The 22,897-nt window shown below is 36.7% G+C and overlaps 1 protein-coding gene, 1 long non-coding RNA gene and 1 pseudogene across 2 annotated transcripts; 1 reads left to right on the forward strand and 2 right to left on the reverse strand.

The window, feature by feature from the left end:
• Positions 1–11,967: 11,967 nt before the first annotated feature.
• Positions 11,968–18,552, reverse strand: LOC122281028 (uncharacterized protein slr0889). The gene is made up of 13 exons (XM_043092221.1): positions 18,418–18,552; positions 16,827–17,275; positions 16,589–16,717; positions 15,980–16,174; positions 15,364–15,411; positions 15,166–15,294; positions 14,758–14,882; positions 14,297–14,407; positions 13,657–13,765; positions 13,306–13,424; positions 12,719–12,872; positions 12,246–12,390; positions 11,968–12,104 (listed from the first exon to the last, which is right to left on the reverse strand). Exons 2-13 carry the CDS (start codon positions 16,941–16,943, stop codon positions 12,052–12,054), a joined length of 1,434 nt encoding a protein of 477 aa, XP_042948155.1. The 5' UTR covers positions 16,944–17,275; positions 18,418–18,552; the 3' UTR covers positions 11,968–12,051.
• On the forward strand, positions 15,274–16,173 carry LOC122281030. Its single transcript, XR_006230121.1, has 2 exons — positions 15,274–15,407; positions 15,976–16,173. It is a non-coding gene; the product is annotated as an uncharacterized LOC122281030 (long non-coding RNA).
• LOC122281029 lies at positions 18,133–22,552 on the reverse strand (annotated as a pseudogene).
• Positions 22,553–22,897: the final 345 nt, after the last annotated feature.

Below are 22,897 nucleotides of genomic sequence, written 5' to 3' on the forward strand. Positions count from 1 at the left end.
TACATCATAAGCTATTTGTAATACTTCTCTCTTGGTTTTGTTCTTTTTTTTTTTTTTATTCTTAACATGATGCACATATTTTCTAGATGGTTTTGTAACAACATGCTTCCCTAGTTACTGTTGTTTTGTATTATGCTTTTTGCAGCTTTGTTCTTTGTATATGCCTTTATAAGAATTAAGTTTCAACGTAGAGAATGTATGCATATTCGATCACCAGAAATAGAATGGTACTGTTCTATTTACGTTCATGATTTTACTGATCACCGTTGCTTTTAACTATAGGAAAGGAGGAGATATGGACCAAAGAATTTAATCTGCTTTGTTTCAAGTTTTACGTACTGCTTGTGCATATTCCTTTCCTTAGAAATTTTAATCTTTTTTAGTTCTAGTTACTTTAATTTCTGTATTTCTCTTCTTATTTTTTATTTTGAAACTTGTTGCTTTGTGTGGGTACAGTCTATCAATATACAATGACCATCTTCTCCGAGTACTTGCTTCCTTTTTTTGGCTCAGTATTTGTGGTTGATTTTTTAATTATTTCTGCTATATTGTTCTTCTTCTAATTCTCCTAACTTGTCGTGGTAAAAAAATTTATGAGTTTTATTTTTTTGGTTTGTATGCCATTGTTCTATTGATCATTAAATCAAGGCATGAAACAACAACAAAACAAAGAAACAAAATACTTAATAAAACATATACTTACAAAGTTAAAAGAAAAAAAATGCTAAGTTCTTAAGCCCCCCACCCAAATCCTGAAAAGAAAACACCAAATACAGAAGATGAAGTTACAGATATGATTTAGTACTCATTATTTTGTGTGGGCTATATATAAGTTTTTTTTTTGTAGTACTTGAATTTCGATGTTGCCAATCATACTTTTGCTCACTAATAGGAAACATAGTTAGAAAGTAACTTAATTCTTATTATTCTATCATGAATTTATATGCATCCTGTAATCAGTTTTGTCTTTTTTTCCTCTTTGTTGTACCACATCAAATAATTATCTTCTGGAGGCCACCAGAAGAACCAAAAAGAATTGTTGCTTCGTACCATAAAAGGTTTTTCTTTATTCTATCTTATTTATATGCAAATTTTGAAGGCAAAACAAGAAACTTTTTTCTCTAATAGTGATCATAAAACAAATTAATAATGATATGGATGATTACCTTAAATGTAGGAAAATTTCAGTACCTCCCAACAGCAAAAAGATCAACCAAAATGCAAAGATGAAAATAGAGGGGAATGCAATGCAAAGATAAAAACAAACTCAAGGAGAAATAGAGGGGATATCTTCGGCTGATAGAATGCAATGAATGACAGAATGTAATGTAATTATCAATTGGATAAATGTAACATTAATTAGGATAGAATACAATGTCATTGTCAATTGGAAATGTAACATTATTTTTAGATGCATGTACATGCAATTGTATCGGCAATTATTTTAAACTGGGCTTTAAACAATAATAAATTATTCTTTTGAAACTACAAATCAAAATGTAAAACGGCCAATAATGGAAGGAATGACAGATGGCGTTAACTTTAACAGTAAAACAACAAAATTTGTTAAAACAACAAAAATCCATTTGATAGCCACTTTATATATATATAAAGATATATATATATATACACACTCCAGCTTTTGATTTTATTCCCTTCCACCTTTCTTAAAAACTAGAACCCTCTAACGGTTACACTCTATTCCTAATTTGTTTGTTGTTGGCGTCATTATAGTCATCATTTTCTTTTCCTCTTATTACTCTATAATAAAGAAACCTTTTTTATGATGGAGAATAAACTCCCTGATGGATTGCTGCAAGAGATTCTGCTATGGCTATCAGTTATCAAATCCTGGAACGTTTTCATTTATAGTCAAAACTTCATCTCTGAACACCTACTCCATGCCCGGTCCCTTTCCAGCAAGGCCAATAATGCACTTTTTCTCATTGATTGTCGTGATATAACCACCTCCGATTTTGTTGATGCCTCCAGCTTTCTTATGAAACTCTTGAGGTATTCGACACACGTCTACCTTTAGTATATCATACAAACGATCAAAGGGTTTACATCATGGCTTCTTGCAACAGTCTCGTTTGTGTTCACGATAATTATGACTTTAATATTGTTCTCTGGAATCTTGTAACTCAAGAAACAAAACTTGTGCCTATATCAAACAGGCCGCTGCTTCCTTTTGCCTATTGTCCGGTCTTTTATTGGTATTTGATTTGGTTTTGATGCTATAACTCACGACTACAAGATAATCAAGCTTTATTTACTCTTGTCCTTTTATGGAATGGAATTCATATACACTAGTAAGGTAAATAACTTGAGCACCGATTCTGGGAGACAGATTGACAGCCAGTTATGAGGATAGACCAGAATGGGATAGGTTCTTGGTTGGAAAGGGAGACGTTTGATATCATCAACGAGGTGTTCTTCTCAACGCCGTAGCTAGATGCTGTACGTGAAAATAATGATGGCATTGCTTGACCAAACTTTTCCTGTTTAATCAATCGATTGTTATGGTTGTTAGTTTTCGATCTGGTTTGTTCTTGGATATATGATTGTTACATGAATATGGTAAGTAGGAGTCTTGGACAAAGCTATGCACCGTTGGTCCTCCTGGAGGATCCTCGAGGCAGTTAGAATTTTAGAAGAATGATGCCCTTTTTCTAAAAACAGATGATGGATGACTAGTCTTGTATGAAACCTCAATCGAGCAAATTACTGATCTTCACATTGACGGAGAAATAAACACGTTGTAGGTTATTTCTTACGTGGAAAACCTAGTTTTCCTTGAAACAGAGGATATGCGGATGAAGAATAGGACAATTCTTGAAAGTGGTCAAGGTGTCATCATCTATTCCAATTAGGTTTCATACATAATTCATGTGCTCTGATCATATGTTCAACTGATATTAGAAGCTCTTACTCCACTCTAGTAGTTAGTTTGTAAACAGAGTAAACTCAAGTTTGTGTATTTGTAAACAAAAGTGTAGATCTCCATCTTTATTGAGAAAGCTAGAGGAAAATTAGGCGCAAATTGTGGATCAGAGCTGCATGTTGTTGTTCCCTATATGTATGCAATTTGACTTTGCTTTATTTGGAAGGACAAGCCCCTGACCTACAAGAAAACTACCAGAGCCACTTGTTAATTTGGAACTTGATATGCAGATTATAAGGAATTAGATGGTTGTCCTCTAGTGATACGGTTTCTAATATATTGTACGGATTTAGTTTACTACCTTAGCTCTTGTATATATATTAGGAGAAGACAGTTCTTGTAATTTTGAATTCAATCAGTACGAATCTATTGGTGAGCACATTGGTTCCAACACCAGATATTTTTTCTTTTTGTTATGGTATCAGGGAAAGAGCTTTGAATCTCTATTATACCGATTCTAATATCCCATCTTCACCTCAAAAACTTCTTTCTTACCAACTCTCATTATGGCCAAACCTCACCAACCTGAAAATAAATTTTTCAATTCCTATTTCCTACATCACGGGGAGAGCCTTGGACTTGTTTTAGTCTCACAACTGTTAACTCCTCATAATTATCATGCTTGGAGTAGAGCTATGTATGTAGCTCTCTCAGCCAAAAAAAAATTAGGCTTCATCAATGGCACCATCAAAAGGCCTGCTGATACAAATGCCAAATACCCACAGTGGCAAAGATGCAACCATATGATCCTATCTTGGATCACCAATAGGCTTTCACCTAAAATTGATGGATACATCATGTGATCAGACTCGGCATCAGTAGTATGGGATGAGCTCAAGAAAAGGTTTGCAAGGTTTAGCAATAACAGAATTTTCATGCTTGAACAGAAGCTGTCAACAACTAAACAAGACAAAAATCCAGCAAGTGTCTATTTTTCCAAGTTGAAACTCAACTGAGAAGAGATAATGAGGTATGAAGAACCTTGCAAATGCTCGACAATGGATTGTGGCACTATTTCAGCGCTGAACAAAAGGCTCGAGAGAAGACAGATTATGCAATTCCTAATGGGATTGGATGTCACTCACACAAACCTACAGAACCAGATTCTATTGAAAGATCCACTACCTTCACTAGATGATGTGTTCAATCTTATCCTACAAGGAGAGCCGAATCATGAGCTTACTAACCCGGTCCAAAATATTTTGGAATCTGTAGCAAAGGTAGTCAACACTAGCAAACCTCAAAACCATAAGGGAAATGCCAAGCAAACAAAAGGAAACTACAAGGGATCAGGTCCTAAGGAGAGAGCACCATGCACGAAAATGTGGGAGAACAAATCATACCGTGGAAACCTGTTGGGAAATCTATGGATACCCTCCAAATCACAAACTGTATAAGCCAAGAATTGGAGGCGGGAACCAGCAGAAGATGGCCAACAATGCATCCTCAGATGAAGGCTCAGGAGTGACAAATCTGAACATCTCGCCAAACCAAATATAGTAGCTCATAGCCCTCTTGCAGTGCCAAAATTCCACTCCAACTAGCAGCAACTCAGAAAATCAAGGTATAAATTTACCAAAACATAATGGTAAGCTTCTTACTACTTCATCTATTTCCTTGAGACATTCTTTGAGCTACACAAACAACATCACCAGTAGAAGTGCATGGATTCTCGACAGTGGGGCAATTGATCACATCATAGGATCTCTTGAGCTCTTCACACAGAAAAAGCCTTTGAAAAATGTCTCGGTTAACCTACCCAATGGCACTACGGTACCAGTTTCACATATAGGGACTATCATCATTTCATCCGCTCTCATTCTAAAAAATGTCCTATACGTACCTAACTTCCATTACAATCTCATTTCTACAAGTCATATTAGCCAAGACCTAAACGCTTGTTTCATTTTCTTGGCTAAACAATGTTTTATTCATGAGATAGACACTTGGAGGATGATTGGAATTGCTAGAGAAAAACAAGGGCTCTATCTTTTGGAGAAGAATCAGCTCGGGGACAAGTTGCCATCTCACCAACCCATGGCCAACTCTTCATCTGTTTTGACACCAGAATTGTGGCATTTACATTTAGGACACCCCTTCGATCAATGCCTCAATTTATTACATAGTTTAAAGCCTAATATCCCTCCTTTTGTTGACTAGCATCAATGTGAAACTTGTCATATGGCAAAACAAACCCGTTTTCCTTTTCCTAAGAGTAAAAAATTTGTCGACGCACCTTTTGATCTAATACACATGGATATTTGAGGACATTTCTCCGTTAGTTCACTCAATGGTGCCCATTATTTTCCAACAATAGTTGATGACCACAGTAGAATGACATGGATTTACCTCATGCATTCTAAAGGCCAAACAAGACAAATCATACAAAGTTTCTTCAATCTTGTTGAAAATCAATTTCAATGTAAGATTAAAGGAATAAGATCCGATCAAGGAAAAGAGTTTCAAATGACCGAATTGTTTGCTTCAAATGGGGTAATTCACCAACAAAGTTGCATCTATACTCCCCAACAAAACTCCATCGTTGAAAAAAAAACACCTATACTTGTTGAATGTAGCAAGAGCTCTTAAATTTGAAGCCAATTTACCCCTAAAATTTTGGGGAGAATGCGTTGTCACGGCAGCGTATTTAATAAATTGAATCCCTTCTCCAAACCTCCAAAACGGATCCCCATATCAAATCCTTTTTTTCTAAAATTCGTTCATATTCTCACTTAAAGACTCTAGGATGTCTATGCTATGCATCAAACCTCAATCATCACCGATACAAATTTGATCCAAGAGCACGTAGATGCTTGTTCATAGGATACCTAAATGGCATTAAAGGTTACAAACTCTTTGACTTGAAGACTCAAGAAATCTTCATTAGTCATGATGTAGTCTTTTATGAAAACACATTTCCCTTCCTAAACACAAATTAGCTACCCTCACTCTTACAAACACCTCCTTTCTCAAGACTTGATGACCTGCCCATAATACCCAACTCCATCTTAGAATATTCTGAGTCTACACCAATAGCACCTGCTCAAACCAACCATGACACTACCATTGAAATTTACCCACCCGCATAGCACTCTCATCCTAGTGACTCATCCCAGCCAAAACTACACTTACCCACACCGGCACTCGCTAACCCTAAGCTGAGAAGATCCACTAGACAAAGACAGCAACCTAGCTATCTTCATTTTCATTGCTGTAAAGGCAAAAAATTGGCTAGGATTAGATGATTAGATAATAAGGCTTGTCTTATCATATTATTTGAAATTGTTGGATGAATGTAAAATAATTATTCATTTATCTCTAAACAATGTTGAGTCTATCTAGAAGTTTTCAGTATTGTTTAGATAAGTCATTGAGGTTAAAATCGAGTCTTGGTAGATCTGTATATTTTCAGAAGAAAGCTGAACAGAGATAAGTTAAGACAAAAGAATGTTCTAGCGAAATGTTAGCAGTTCGTCAGAACACGTCAGTAGAATCCTACTGTGACTGGAACTCTTTTCAGACTTTCTATTTAAATGAATTTGGTTTTGTATCTCAGTTAGGAGTTTAAGCCATGAATTCTAGAGAGTATATTCTGAACATTTATAAGAGAAAATTCACTTGAGAATTTTCATTAGATTTTTCATCTCTTCTTGAGTGTGATTGTGCTTTGAGTATGAAGGAACATCGATTGGATTTCAGTCTTTGAAGTTTCAAAAGAGAAGTCAACATTTGAAGATTGCCAGAGGTTCTAGCTGCTATTGCGGTATAATACAAACATGTCATTTGTCTGGACAAGTAAGAGAGTAAAGTTACAAAGGTTTTATAATTGATGATTGCTTGTAATTGATTTTCAAATAATAAGATTGACTTTCCTGAGTTTGGCTGCTCCGTAGGATTTTACCTTTAAAGAGTTTTTTAAAGGGTTTCCCTTCGTAACTAATCGTTGTGTCTTGCAAGTTTGATTATTTGTTCTAAGTATTTAATTTATTATATAATCTTGATAATTGAGATCTAACCAATTTGTTCAAGGAAATGGATAAATAATTTCGTGGTTTTACAGGAGTACTTGAAAATTTTCAATTTAGATGATCATAGCATCATTTCGATAGTTCGAGGGATTCAAATTGAAGTCTCTCCTGCTATCCTCCAAGGCTTGTTTGCCCTTCTCGAGGTGGAATCCCCTTTATACCCATACAAGGGCATGGGGACTCCAACAAAGACTGCTATGCATAATCTTTTTGTTGGTCCCAATGGCCCCAAATGGACTACCAAAACTCATAGACTGTCTCTCCATCATATGCTTCTTCACTTTCATCTTTTGGCCAAAATAGTGCTAACAAATCTATAGCCTCTTAGTCGTCACACAAAAATTTCTTCAGAGAGAGCTTACTTTATATATGCTCTCAGTACTGGTGTCTCTATTGATTTTCCACTGCATGTTATTGACATTATTCATCGCTCACATGTAGCAAAAGAGTTAAATCTCCCTTTTGGAAGTTTAATTACTAAGCTGGTCATAATTGCTAAAGTTTCACTTAGGGCCAATGAACCCACCATGAAGCTGCCAAGGTCTATTTCAGCCTTTACTGTGGTCAAATATGAGGTTGTCATCACTAAAAAGTGCCCACTAACTGCTGAGTCAGCATCTTCTCCACCTGAACCTTACATCCCTATATCTCAAGTTCTTGAGCAAATATCTTTGTTATCCCAGAAGATTGATGGTTTTAAAGCTAAATGGTAGGCATGTTAGTTCAAGTTGGAGCAACAATTGACTGCTGTACGCTCTGATTATGTTCAAGCAAATGATCGATTGGTTCAACTTTCTTTGGATGTGCAACACATCATGGCAAGTGTAGCTGATTCTGATGATGAACTGTAGACCTCCATGGCTGATTGCTAACAAAAAGGGGGAGAAAAATTTGAGGGGGAGTAGCAGCACCAAAGGGGAAGAACAGTGACAAGACAGAGAAGAAAAACTGAAAAACTTTATCATGTTTTATTTTGGATCATCTATGTTCTGTTTTCTAGTTGTAATTCAAATAAAATTTGGCATGTGTTTTGCTTATGCTTTGATTAGGATAACTGACACTTATATTTTTATTGAAACACAACTCTTTATAATTTTTCATATTTTTTGTCGTTTGCTAATTGACATGTTTTTAGAGAATTTACATTCATCAAACTGGTTTCGTCATCAATCCTCCAAAGGGAGAGATTGAAAAGGCTAAAAATTGGTTAGGATTATATGACTAGATGATAAGGCTCATCTTATCATATTATTTGAAATTGTTGGATGAATGTAAAAAATTATTGATTTATCTCTAAACAATGTTGAGTCTATCTAAAAGTTTTAGGTATTGTTTAGATAAGTCATTGAGGTTAAAATCGAGTCTTGGTAGATCTATATATTATTAGAAGAAAGCTAAACAAAAATAAGTCAAGACAGAAGAATGTTATTAAGAAATGTTAGCAGTCCGTTGGAACACATCTTCACGACTGTTGCTAACCGTTAGCATCCTACTATGACTGGAACTCTTTTCAGACTTTCTATTTAAAGAGATTCAGTTTTGTATCTCAGTTAGGAGTTTAAGCCACGAATTCTAGAGAGTATATTCTGAACATTTATGAGAGAAAATTCACTTGAGAATTTTCATTTTTTCATCTCTTCTTGAGTTTGATCGTGCTTTGAGTATGAAGGAATATCGATTGGATTTCAGCCTCTGGAGTTCCAGAAAGGAAGTCAACATTTGAAGATTGTCAGAGGTTTTGACTGCTACTACGGTAGAAGACAAATATGTCATTTGTCTGGACAAGTAAGAGAGTCAAGTTACAAAGGTTTTATAATTGATGATTTCTTGTAACTGATTTTCAAATAATAAGATTGACTTTCTTAGGTTTGGCTGCCCCGTATTTACGTTTAAAAAGTTCGTTAAAGGGTTTCCTTTCGTAACCAATCATTATGTCTTGCAAGTTTGATTATTTGTTCTAAGTATTTGATTCATTATATAATCTTGATAATTGAGATCTAACCAATTTGTTCATGGAAATGGGTAGACAATTTCGTAGTTATACTGAGGTACTTGGGGAATTTCAATTGCCAACTTGTTACCTCTCTAGCAATGCCACCTGGTTCTTATGTTGTACAGCACTACCGAGAGGCAAAAAGGTCGTGGGATGCAAATGGATGTTCAAAACAAAATACAAAGCAAATGGTACCATTGAAAGACACAAGGCACGCCTCGTAACAAAGGGATATACACAGAATGAAGGGGAGGATTATTTCGAGACTTTTTCCCCGGTTGCAAAAATGCCTACCGTCCACTGCCTATTGGCCACTGCTGCCTCTAAAGGTTGGTCCCTCTACCATCTCGACGTCAATAATGTTTTCCTCTATGATGATTTGGAAGAAGAAGTCTATATGTTATTACCACCAGGATATGGTAGAGAGGGGGAGAATCGTGTATGCAAGCTAAAAAAGTCCCTCTATGGTTTGAAACAAACTTCAAAGCAATGGAATCACAAGTTAACTTAAATTGGGTTCACACAATCCAAAGCCGACTACTCACTGTTCTTCAAAAGAACAAACACATCTTTCATTGTCATAATTATTTATGTTGATGACATGGTGATAGGAGGAGACAATGAGACCGAGATTCAACACTTGAAAGAGTATCTTGAAAAACGCTTCAAGTTGAAAGACCTTAGGAAGTTGAAATTTTTCCTAAGGATAGAGATAACCCGCTGGTCAAAAGGGATTTCCATATGCCAAAGAAAATACGCGTTAGAAATCTTACAAGATTGTGGGTTAATTGGAGCAAAATCAATTAAGTTTCCAATGGAACAAAATTTGAAGCTTAATGAGGAGGAAGGACTCGAACTTGCTGATCTAAAAGAGTACAGAAGATTAATTGGTCGATTGCTATATTTAACAATCACACACCCAGATATTTCTTACTCAGTGCAAATCCTGAGTCAATTTCTAAGCCAACCGAAAGTGGCTCACTGGAAAGAAGCTCTTAGAGTTGTAAGATACACAAAAGGATCTCCATCACAAGGCTTATTTTATCCAGTTAACAAACCACTGAAGTTAAAAGCTTTCTGTGATACTAACTGGGGAGCATGCTCGGAGACAAGGAGATCAATCATTAGGTTTTGCATTTTTCTGGGAGATGCTTTGGTCTCTTGGAAATCAAAGAAGCAAAGAACGGTATCTCAATTATCAGCAGAAGCTGAATATCGCTCAATGGCATCTACCACATGTGAATTGGTTTGGTTTTGGAGCCTGTTACAAGACCTCGGTATAACTCTCAACCAACCTGTTCAATTATTTTGCGACAATCAAGTTGCCATTTGTATTGCATCTAATCCAGTTTATCATGAAAGAATGAAACATATTGAGATTGACTACCACATTATTCGGGAAATGATTCAAGAAGGTTTATTGAAACCATTTCACATTTCTACAAATTTACAAGTTGCTAATATTTTAACCAAGGCAATCAGATCTAGACAGTTTCATTATCTACTAAACAAGATGTGAATCCATTTTATAGCTTCTCCATCTCGAGGGGGAGTACTGAGAAAGCTAGAGGAAAATTAGGCACAAATTGCAGATCAGAGCTGCATATGTATGCAGATTATAAGGATTAAATTGCTATCCTCTAGTGATACGGTTTCTAATATATTGAACAGACTTAGTTTATTGTCTTAGCTCTTGTATATATATATATTAGGAGAAGACAGCTCTTGTCATTTTCAATCAATCAATACGAATCTGTTGGTGACCACATTGGTTCCAACACCAGATATTTTTTCTTTTTGTTAGAGCAATGAGTACAATTTTCACCTTTTTAACCATTCCATTTCTTCTCTCTCTAATGTTTATTTCTTCTAACTCTTTTTTTGACGTGCCATCAGAGCATTTTCTCGATTTTCTCATATGCAGAAGTTCATATCCCCTATTCTTTGCTCATTTTCCTCTATTTTTCTTTTTTTTTTTTCTTTTTTTTTATCTGTTTCTATTTTTTTCCCTTTCTTTGGAAGCTCTCGGTGTGGGATTATTGGGACAAATTCTATCTTACCAACATATTGCATAATAATGAAAATATATCCACAATGCAAATTTAATCCATGGTTCATTTTAAGAATCAAGAATCAGAGAGAGAGAGAGAGAGAGAGAGAGAGAGAGAGAGATTGATGGAAACGAGATGGAATGGAGGACAATGTACCTCAACGAGGAGAGTGGAGATTGAACTTGGGGCTTGCAAAATGGTTTTGGGTTACGAAGACGACGAGAAGGGAGGGACAAATTGCACATTGCCTAGGGTTAGGGTTCAAAAATTGAAAAGGAAGGGGTCCTTCGCTACAGGGGAATGGGGAAGGAGAAGTGGAGAAGACGACGAGATGTTCTGTGTGTTTTGAGAAAAAAATGAAATGCATTGTTTCAAATGGGACAGACTACACTTTTAATTCCAGCACATTTTTCAGCTATTTTTCCTCTACCACGCGTAATGTAAACCAACCTCTTTTCATCTTGCCAATACCCATCGTCTTATTTTCCAATTATCATGCCAACTCTTTTTTGTGTGTAAGGAATATATAAAAATGACTGTCTCTAAAAATTTTTCTCAGAATATTTGAAAATAATTATATTTTCAAACCGAACCAGTCAAATTTATATGAATTTGACATAATTTTTAAACCAAAATCAATGTTCACAAATAACTCATTTATTAAATGAACAAAACGAGGTAATAGAAGTTCACCCTTTGTTATTATTATCTGATATACTCAGCAAATGTCTTAAAAAGAGGAAAAAAAAACACTAGTTTATTGAAATCCACTCGTACGGGCCTGTTCCATTCCCCTGAAAAATGAGAGAGAGAGAGAGTACTTCCTACAACTCCAAAATGCATTTTCAGCACGCATGGTGCCTTGAGTGATCGTAAACAATATCACATGATTGAACATATGCAACACATGGATTGAGCAACCCCTCACCCTCTGTATTTTTTTTTTTTTTAGTTAAACAAATAGGAAATGTTTAATTAGAATATCAGGAAATTGATTCATGTCTCCTCATGTCAGCAAGCCAGCTAGTCTCTTTGCTATAATCTTCTTAAGAAACTGCGCCTACGAGTCCGAGGCTTGATGTCCTTGCCTGTAATAGGGCCGGTTGAGGATGTTAAAATACGTAAGCTAAGCATTTAAACACCAAAATGGCATTGCAAAAAGAAAAATCCTTGTCATGCAGTGTCCCAGTGTACGCCCATTATTAAACATATGAGTTCAGAATAGTCACCTTTTAACCTGCCTGCACGATACAAAGCTTCTTCTGCAATGGGTTTCCACTGTTCTGCACAAGAGTAGTTGATTCCAAGACCAACACTAAGTCCTCTCAAGAGATGCACCGTCCGAAGTACAGAAAAAAGTTCTTCTGGAAAAGCCTGCCATAGCCAAGTCCCAATAATGATACAATGTAGTAGATCAGAAGAAAATGTAGCAGCGTAAAATGATTTTACTTCTGTCTGGTTTCTTGATACATCCAAACATTTTTATTGACATGAGGAAAAGAAAGTTGAAAAAACTTAAAGTAATGACTATGCTAGACTACTGGTAGGTAAACACATAAATAACAATTATATGTGGTTGGGTAGGTGGGTGGGGGCATTTGTGCTGCCCGAGCTGCATGCAAGCGCACATCCTTCAAGCAGAATTGTACAAAAAGCAACGTACCATGGATAATTGATGAAAGGTCGGAGTCTTAACACATACCTGAACAGCAATTTTTTTTATCGAAGACTCTTCTGAGAAAGGTTGTAGCATCACTACTCCTGGGGGTAGTTTTGTATCAAACATAGTCTCTGCTAACTTCAGCAATTCCAGCTGTTCATTTTCACATTTGCTTAAGGTATCAATGCCCAACTCCCTATGAAGTAGGAAAAATCAATTAGATACAAAAATAGCAGTCAAAACCAATAAAACCTCAAAAATTTCTTGAACATCATCTCAAACCAAGCCATCTTTCACAACAATGGAACTGGTTGCATAAACCAGACATTTACCATTTTTTTTCTATGAGTGTTTCTAATGAATCCGAAGAAAATAGCACATTATGGCCACGCTCGGCTAAAGATCACTGCCATCTCATGAATTGGATTCGAACCTTTCATTTATCAAATCTAGCTGCCGGTTAAATTATAGCAATCTGTAATTAGGGTGTTAAATCTCTCATTTCCTCTTATTCCATTCAAAACTTTTTAGTTTGCAGCACAACAGTTTGGGGTCTGCTTCCTGGCAAACCAACTCGCAACTCATTGGAAACAAAGTAAACAATTAACAGGGAATGCCTTGGTACCTACCTGTAGCTCTCAGACACCCTTATAGGATCACTATCAGCAATGGCGACAACAAGATTAGCATAACCAAGCCTCAAATTTTCTGGGAGATCCTTCACTTGCCCATAGTCTAGTAAGCCAACCTAACTTGGGGCAAAAAGACATCAGTTTGTCATGCTAATATAACAATGGAAAACTGAGGTTTAATTAGTTTGATATATTCTCTCTTCTTTTCTTATTATTAGCTTTTTAAATATTCTTTCTTCTTTAAGCGACTAATTTTAAAGAAGACCATAAGTAGAAAAATGAGGAGCATGTATATCAAGATAACAGAACTAATGATTTAAAGGAAACTGATATTGCTTGCGTACTTGCCTCGGAACCTTTACAGATCAGAATATTTCCTGGATGGGGATCGGCATGGAAGAAACCACTCTTCAGTATCATTTGACCGTATGCTAGTGTCAAACTTTCAAGGATTTTCCTGTAGTTACAGAAAATATAAGTATTCTTGCTCCATCACCTCGAAGAAGATGATATCTAAAGGTGAGCCAGAAAAAAAATAATAAAAATAAAAATAAAAAAGATTCATAAGTGATTGGTTGTAAGGGAAACAGAGCAAGTTTACTTAAAAATTCATGAAGGCTTAGAAACACAAAAACTTGATTTCAGACAAACATTTGTTACAAGTTCAGGAAAGGCCCTCTTCAAAAGGAACTGATCTAGGAAGAAAAATCTAAAGAATTATGACTTTAAAAAGGAAGGCGATAAAAAAAATTATGCTAACAGTAAGTCACCTTACAAGAAAATAAGGGATTTAAAGGAAGTTGCAGTTAGTCAGAATCATTGAATGGCTCCAAGTTATAATGAAAGAGACTTGGAAGTTAAATAAATAATAAGAAAATAAATAAATATAGAGATAAATAGAACTTCATAAGCACTTAACCGCTACTTTTATACCCAAACTAACATGGAAAAAGGACTCCATGCTCTCAGGGATAGTCTAGATGCTTACCGCTTTGCCACCGCCGCAATCTTACCACCAGGATCTATCCCTCTTTTCGCTATTTCATCACCAAGGTTCAGGATTGGAATTCCGTCAATATATTCCATCACTAAGGCCCTCCTAACAAAACAGAGAAATAATTGATTACTAAAAGGTATATCAAATAAAATTATACCACCAGCAATACCAGAAATTGATCAAGTGGAATTAACAGATGCAATAGAGGGACATTTTTCTATAGGTAAAAAAACACGTTCAAGTTTCAACGTCACTCAGAGGACTCTCAGTTAGTGACGGACTGACTGTAACATAGGGACAAAGTTATGGCAATTTTTGGGGTGTTTATGGCTAGTTCCATAACTTAATACGTTCTATTTTCATTTAAGATTTTTCTCAATGCCAACACTGGATCCCCCAAATAACTTAATTATCATCCATGTTTGCAAGTCCTGACCACATGAAGCATATACCTGCTGACCATATTCCGTATCACTCGTGGAACCAAAACAGGAGGTTTTTTGTTGTTCTCATATAGGAAATGTCGAATCCTTTCCATAGCATTGGCCTCCCTGGTGAAGTCAAATTCATATCCAATCTTGAATGGCATAAAGGACAAAGAATTAGCATCCAGAAAGCGATGGCCAGATTCAACGTCATGCAAGAAGAAATATTACATTTATATAAGCTGGGGTGATTCAGTTTTAGTATAGCATAACTTCAACAATTAAGAATCAAAGACCCCCACAACCAAGAACCAGACTCAACATAGTACACCTTCAGGCAACTATTGTCTTCAGATGTCGGGCAAAAACCAAACCAGAGAGAGAGAGAGAGAAGGAGAAAACTATAACAAAAACCAGTAAAGAAATTCGGGGGACCTGTTTCTCCATTTCCTTAGTTACTGAGTACAGATCAAATTTGATGTCTGTCTTTTGCATATATAACGCAAAAGCTTGCAAGTTATGGATGTCTGTCATCATCAGATCCTGAACTCCAGGATGTTGCACCTATCACATGCCCAAAGAAGTTAATACTGAAGACAATATGGAGCCATACAGTAGTCCACCTTCCCTCACCTTAACAACAACATCACTCTTATCACCTCTCAATCTTGCTCGGTGTACCTAATTTGAGCATAAAAGACATGTCATATGCAAAGTTAGGAGTCTTCCAATATGATTCACTCCACTACTGAACAGCCATCCTGACAGAGAATGAAATACGAAAGAAAAGGATAAAATGGACAGTGACAATGGAGCACTGTGAAACTTAGACAATCCACAGATTGAAACAGATTTTAAACTTTGACATCAAATCAAATTCGACTTCATAATAAACTGAAACAAGAAGAAAAACGAGAATTAATTTATGAAAGCCCTACAAACAATGGAGGTTAAAAACAATACAAAAAGTTGGGTATTACAAAAAGTTGAGGTTCAGAATATCATAAAATCTGTAGTATTAGTAGGAAAGTTGGCTCAGCCCGAGAAAATATTATCAAATCAACATGCTTCACTCTAAATGTTTGCTTGCTTGTGTCAGAAAAAGTAATTGTGTCAGTTTGTTTGCTTGCTTGTGTATGGGTGTGTGTGTGCAAAGTGGTTATTATCTCGGCACATATCATGACCACACTTTATGCCTCATGCCACTCCACATGATAGCCAGCAAGAAATTTCACATGGATGGAGGTACCTGGGCAATTGAAGCCGAACCAATAGGATCCACATCAAATCTTTCAAATATTTCAGTAATACTTCGACCAAACTCCTTCTCCAGCACAAGTTGTACGTCGGTAAATGGGGTTGCAGGAGATCGATCACATAGGGTCACAAGCCTTCTCACCCATGCCGCCGGGGCCAAGTCAGGCTTCCCCACAATTTGAGCAACCTGATTCGCAGCTCATATCCAAGACGTTTATAAAACAAAAATTATCAATTAATTGTCATATCCACCAAAATTCATATCATAAAAGCTATCACAAATGAGAAACCCAATTGGATAATAACCAGAGATGGAGCAGAAGGCAAATCATAGAGAATAATCGCAAGACAAGTGGACCATAGCCCATATAAATTATGGCTTTCCAACTTCCCAATCCATGGGTTAAGTCACAAAACCGATAATAACAACTCATTTTTCCCAGACGATAACCGATTAAAATCCTAAGCAGTAATATCCACAATTAAAGTTGACAAACACCACAACCCAGTTTAATTAGGACAGACCTTAGCCTTAATTCAAATTCAGAAGCACATGAGAAAGTACGTATGTGAAATTAGAAGGGAAAACTCTTTTAAGTACCTTGAGGAAAAATCCACCGAGGTCGAAGCACATGGCATATATCTTCTCAGCCGCGAGTTCATGTTGTCTTTCCCACATTGCCTCTTGCTTTTGCACATCCTTCTCGAAACTCACTCGAAGCTGAAACGCCTAAGAAATCCAAAACAAAAGGGAAAATAAACCCACTGGGGTTCTTAAAAAGACAAACATCCACACATAAAGCCACATCATGCATAGAGAAGGAGAGAGAAAGTAAGACCTTGTAGCCGGTGTAGATATCAGCGGTTCGTACCCAGAACTGAAAGGAGCGGTGCCAAGGTCTGAAATGGGAGGAGAACTTTTCTTGAATATCCTTAAAATCGAGAGGAGGTAGCATGGTGGTTTTCGTTGTGGTGCGCTTGTGCACGCATGTACCAAATCAGTGCATGGTTTGGGGGGGAGTGCTATCCATTACATTCGTGAATTGTGGCTGAGAAACCAGAGCTCTCACTGACTGTTTTCTGTTTTGATATCTTAGCGAGGTTTGGGTTGCTTGCCTTGTATGTATGTCTTTTGCTTGTTGGATTACTATTTGCCTTTTGCGTCCCGGGAAACGTTTCCTGCCGGGAGCCGGACCCATGGGCCATCGTCCCTGCTCGGTTTTCAACTTTGTTCCTTTCCTTTGTTTTAGTATGTGTTGCCTGTTCGATTGTCTCTTTTCTTTACTTCCTAAGCACAACATTTCATTGACCTTAAAAAAGACTTACACTGTAGCTACTCATAACTTTACCTTTTTGTGTTAAATTATATCAAAATGAGAAATGTTATATCTAATCCTTACATCACACACCTCCACCTAATTAATAGGAATACGATATAAGAGCAAAAATGACAAATTATATGTTAATTAGATAAAGGTGTGTGGCATAAAACTTTCATGTAAAATTCCTCTTATAAGATATTTTGTAAATGGCAAATTAAAGTATATATCTCAACCTTGAAATAAAGCAAGATATCAAAGTATTTGATGCTTAGAAAAGACCATATTGTATTTTGCAATTTTATAATTTTTTTTTTTTTTTTTATGTCAAGAAACCTCTCCAAGGCAGGGCCCTTTGGACCCATCCCTGCAGAGTAAACCCCGGTCCCGTGCACCGCACCCTCAAAAATTTTCCTATACGAAACTGGTTAAATCGATGACTTTTTCACCAAGAGGTGTGGTTCCAAAGAATTGTTTACACCCATGAGGTATTGAACCTTGGACCTTGGAAGGAGTGCGACCCTAAGACCAAGACTTTCACTACTTGAGACAATCCCTTAGGGTTCAATTTTATAATGTTGTCTCTCCATTTTCCAATTATAAGGATGAATTAATAAATAATATGTTAATTAATTGTATCATGTCTTTGTAAATAAAAACAGTTAATTAATACTGAGATTGAATATTTTCCAAACATTTTTCATTGTTATTCTTCCTTTTTCTGATTTTTATTATTCATGTATATATCCATGCACCAAACTCCCAGTTTTCTTTTTTAGGACAAGCACACAAAAAGTTATTTCCAAGCGTCCATGGCAAATATAACTTCAATCAACAAAGTTGCATTTCAATAGAATGTTTGTTAATAATCACTTCAGAGATGCCTGATCAATCAGGGCATTGAGGGTAACGCATTACTTAATTTGCTAACTTCTCGGGTGATGGTACAATTTTATAATATTTGACCCTCTTCCTTTTTCTTTTTCTTTGCTTCTTTTTAGGAGTGGAGTGGCGTAAAAGTTACAGAGCAGCAAGTTATTCGTCTTTTTTGACCAGTTTCCTTGGACTACGATTCAGGTATTTAACATTGATCCCAACTTTTTGCACTTACCATAATCTCCGTACATCACACATCACCACAGAAAACGTAGCAGTAGATCTCGTATAGTGAGTAGCAGCCCCATGCCTGTTGACATCGGTGCATGGGTGGGTCTCTCTGTCTCGGGACAAGACACTGAAAGCGGGTCCATGAAACGAAGGAATGGGTCCACATTAACTGCAACGACACTTCCACCACCAAGCTTCATAAATCTAACCACTTTCTGTGACAAAATAATCCTACACACGCAACTCACCTCCTTTCATCATAAATGATTAATAGACAATTCGAATTTAAATTGCACAACTCAACATGATTAATAGATTACAAAATAATAGCACCAATGAGATTTGAATACTCACAGATCAATAAACTCCACCGTAACTCCAAATGCCTTGGCCATTGCTTCAATCGAAACACTCTTATAGGATTCCAAGAACTGGGAATAAACAACAGTTCTGACCTCCCTCATATAATACCGGAAGTGTGGATGCAAATAGCCGTCCAATTTTATTTGCTCTACTAGACCAGCTGAAAATAAAATCCAAAACATGAAGTTTTGAGATATTGAGAAAATCAGACGATTTATGAACAAATCAACAGGTGCAAGTAGGAGGGGCTCTTATCCCATATCACACAATATTAACAAACCTCAAATGGATAAGAATCATGGAAAATACTGCCAGGGAGCTCAGTCCGGGCAGAGAAACCAAAAGAACTTCTAGTTCTTAACATATTCAATTTTTGTGTAAAAGCTCACAGAACAAATTAGATCTCCACTCACCAAATGCTGAGAAAAATGATTTATATTGACAATTATACAAAGAGTTCATAAACCCTGAAAGATGCGGGATTTTTCCAATCACTGAAAAGATCTCGGGAGCATCCACTACCTAACAAGGTCAACCGTAATTCATAAAATTACTAGCATACAACTTGCTCAGAAGTAGAAAAAGAAAATGTTATTACTTCAATGATTATAATGATGCAGTGAGGAGAGCTGAATGCCATTTGCTTCAATAAAACTCTATCCAAGGATATGATACTTGTAAGAACAGTGTAGAATCTGAAGGTGTCATATGGAAAAAGTTCATAAGTGGTGAAAGTTGAAATAGAATCCAAAAATAGAGTCGCTGCCTTCTTGAAGTTTCGAGTGGACATGCAGTACAAGCCTTCATACACCTTCAGGCGATTCTTCCTTTCCCAATCTCCACCCACTTCAAACAGTTTGAAGCTGGCACCATTAACCAAACAGTTAGAATTCAATGACTCATGCTTCAGATTTTCAACCCAACTTTTAGAAAAAGAGAAATACGGAGCATTGTCAGCAATTTAATGTTAGTTACATCTTTGCTTTATCAATGCTTTTGGAAATTAGATCAAAATCCATGTAGAAAAAACCAAGCTGCAGCATATAGAACACCATGTCCATCTTTTGCCCAACTGCAACCGTTTTGTTTTCTGTCACCCTGAATTGTTCCAATGCTTTATCCTGGGTTTATGAAGAGAAGCAATTAGATGTGAAAATAAATTTGAAGCCATTTTTTTGTGTAATTGTTTTTTAATAAGTGACACTATTATAAGCAGGCAATACTTTTCAAGAGCAATAAGTAATGAAACTTATGTACCATGTCACCAATTCAAATGAAAAACAAGGATTTTGCCAAATGAGCTTCTTGGACTTCACTTTCACCTAAGTTTTCTTCAGCGTCAGCTATCCTGAACAAAGTGCAACCATATACAATCCCTTAAGAGAAAAAATTATGAAGAAAATAGACCAATTAGCTGGTGCTCTGTAAACACTTTGAATCCCAGTAAATAGTCATGGTTACACCAAACAAATAGACCGAGTGTATTCTAAGATGATTATAATTTGACATAACTCCAGATACAAACACACACACTTTATTCATCCACAAGATCCACAGCCATCTTGATGTGAATAAAAATATCTATTATCTAAGAGACATCGTCGGCAAGCATTCAGTTTTATAGAAATGAGAGAGATGAAAAATATAAAAAGTTGACACTCAGAAAAATCAGTATTTTAGATAAGCTGGGACATATTACTAAGGTTCAGAGTTTCCAACCTTATAAACTTAACCTAATTAAAATGCGAACTAAACCTTTTTTTTTTATTTGTTTATTTTTTTGATAGGTAATCAAAAAGTTATATTCATAGAAATAGGCACAGGAAGTATACATGAGGAACACCTAGCTAGAGGTTACAATAGAAAGTAGAAGGTCATGGACACTTCGCCTGTTACAAACTATGGCCCCCGCCCATAAGAACAATGACACTTAAGAAAGAAAACTTTTAGCTTGTCCGTTGTTCTCTCTTGATCTTCAAAGCTTCTAGCATTTCTCTCCCTCCAAATACACCACCACATACATATTGGGACCATTCACCAAATTGCCGCTACCTGTGAATTTCCATGGAGTCCTCTCCAGCTTGCAAGGAAATCCACCAATCTAAAATGCATGACCCAAGATAATCCGATTCTTGAGAAAAAATCATCCCACGTGATCCTGGCCACCTCAAAGTGTAAAAGCAAATGATCTATTGATTCCCCATGCTTCTTACACATACAGCACCAATCCAACACAATTACCCGTCGTTTCCTCAGATTATCTGTAGTAAGGATGTTGTCCAAACAAAAAAAGTTGCTTTTGAAGGAGCTTTCATCTGCCATATGCTCGTCCACGGGACCATAGTCATTCCAGGGCTTGTTAGCACTTGATAAAATGAACTAATAGAGAAAATACCTTTCTTGGAATGACTCCAGTGCATCTTGTCTCCAGTGCCCCCTGATATACTTACGAAATACAATGCCGCAAAGAACTCCATAATAGACTCCAACTCCCAATCTTGGGTTGCCCTAATGAAATCAATATTCCATTGAGGTGAGCCATTTGAAAAGGCCAAAAGATCGGCAATCGCTGCATCATTTTCTCTAATGAGCTCAAAGATTGCAGGGAAGGTGTCTTGGAAACAATGGTTACCACACCATTTGTCATACCAAAAACCAACATGAGAACCATCGCCCACAACAAAATGTTCAAACTTAACTTATTACTTTCTTGTTGCTGAAGAAGAATAGCAAGCACTAAAAGGAAGCACCAGATTTTTGCACAAAACTCCATAGCTGCTAATCTCCTCAAAGGTTTGCACCATAGCGCCCCATTTAAAAAATCAATGAACAATTAGATCATCAAGTACCTATCACTAGTACGCCCACCCATTAGTATCTCCTTTTAATGAAAATCCCACCACCTTTTCTTTCAATTTTTCCTTTCCAATAATTGAATCCAGGAGGTTAGGACCAAAACCCAACGAGTTGGGCTGGAAGACATGGCTATTCATTCAACTTTCAAATACAGATTTTTTCGATAACATAAAGAAAACTAACGACTCTCATATTCGACATTTTCACGCTGCAATTCCACAAAAACTTCGAAGCTAAAAGTTGAAACCCGCATTACAAGAAGCTCAATCAAACGGTTGGAATTGCTAAGATGAGGGTACTCCAAAACCCTCAACTTCCATACATAGGTGACACGCATTCGGTTTCTGAGAAAGATGGGGAAACAGACACTCGAAACTTAAATCTCAAAGTTTACATTCGAGTCAGATCAAATACACACAAAACCAACATGGAACTAATCCTACACAACAGTTTCTCTACGCCAAGTCTACCTTTAGCATCCTTTATTCTCTCCGCTACCAAACAGATGTTACTGTGGAAATTCAAGTATCTAGAAAATAAACTAAACTGAAATTAAAAGCGAGCTCACTTTTCGTCAAGATTCTTAATCTCCTCGTCGATCTTCACGCGCATCGAGTCCAGAACGCCTCGATCTTTCTCGAACACCGAATCGGCAACAAGGGTTTCATATAACGGAGCCATATCTGCACAATGCAGACAAAAGAAATAAATAAATAAAGACCGTTTTGTGAGAAGGAAACGGAGAAATGAAATTGTGAAACTGGGTGAGAATCGATAGTTACCGTCGGCTTCAACGATGGCGAAGACCTCCTCTTTGAGGCGGACCTTTTCGATGTCCTGGACGTCCGGGCGCCTCAGAAGGAAGAGCTTGTGCGCAAGCACGGGATGTAACTCCTGAGTTCCTTCCTGGCTTTCCATGGCGACTCGTCAGTGCGAACTCCCCGAGTTGGGTGAATCTGTGCTTTGCTTGAGCGAGGGAGCACTGTGACTGTGAGCCAGATGTCATGTTGATCAGTTTTGCGGTTAATCATTCTCACACGTCATAAATAGCACACTCACTTATTTTTTATCTTTTCATATTTTTTTAAAATTTTTAAATTTTATTCTTTCTTAAATTAATTAATATATACATATAATACGAGGGATCCGGCTTGCCTCCAGTTGTAAAGTAACAGCACATCTCCTGTTATTACATCTAAGGGCTATTATTACATCTTGTAAACAAAAAGGAGGGTGCTAATAGAACGTTGGAGAGGAACATGTTT

The sequence above is a fragment of the Carya illinoinensis genome, chromosome 11 (genome assembly GCF_018687715.1).
Source record: "Carya illinoinensis cultivar Pawnee chromosome 11, C.illinoinensisPawnee_v1, whole genome shotgun sequence".
NCBI classification, from domain to species: domain Eukaryota; kingdom Viridiplantae; phylum Streptophyta; class Magnoliopsida; order Fagales; family Juglandaceae; genus Carya; species Carya illinoinensis.

Coding starts and splice junctions, on each gene's coding strand:
- LOC122281028 (XM_043092221.1), bottom strand. CDS start 16,943: ATGCTACCTCCTCTCGATTTTAAGGATATTCAAGAAAAGTTCTCCTCC. Junction 14,408..14,757: donor ATACGGAATATGGTCAGCAG/GTATATGCTTCA, acceptor CTGTTTTGTTAG/GAGGGCCTTAGTGATGGAAT. Junction 12,873..13,305: donor AGGGTGTCTGAGAGCTACAG/GTAGGTACCAAG, acceptor CCTACTTCATAG/GGAGTTGGGCATTGATACCT.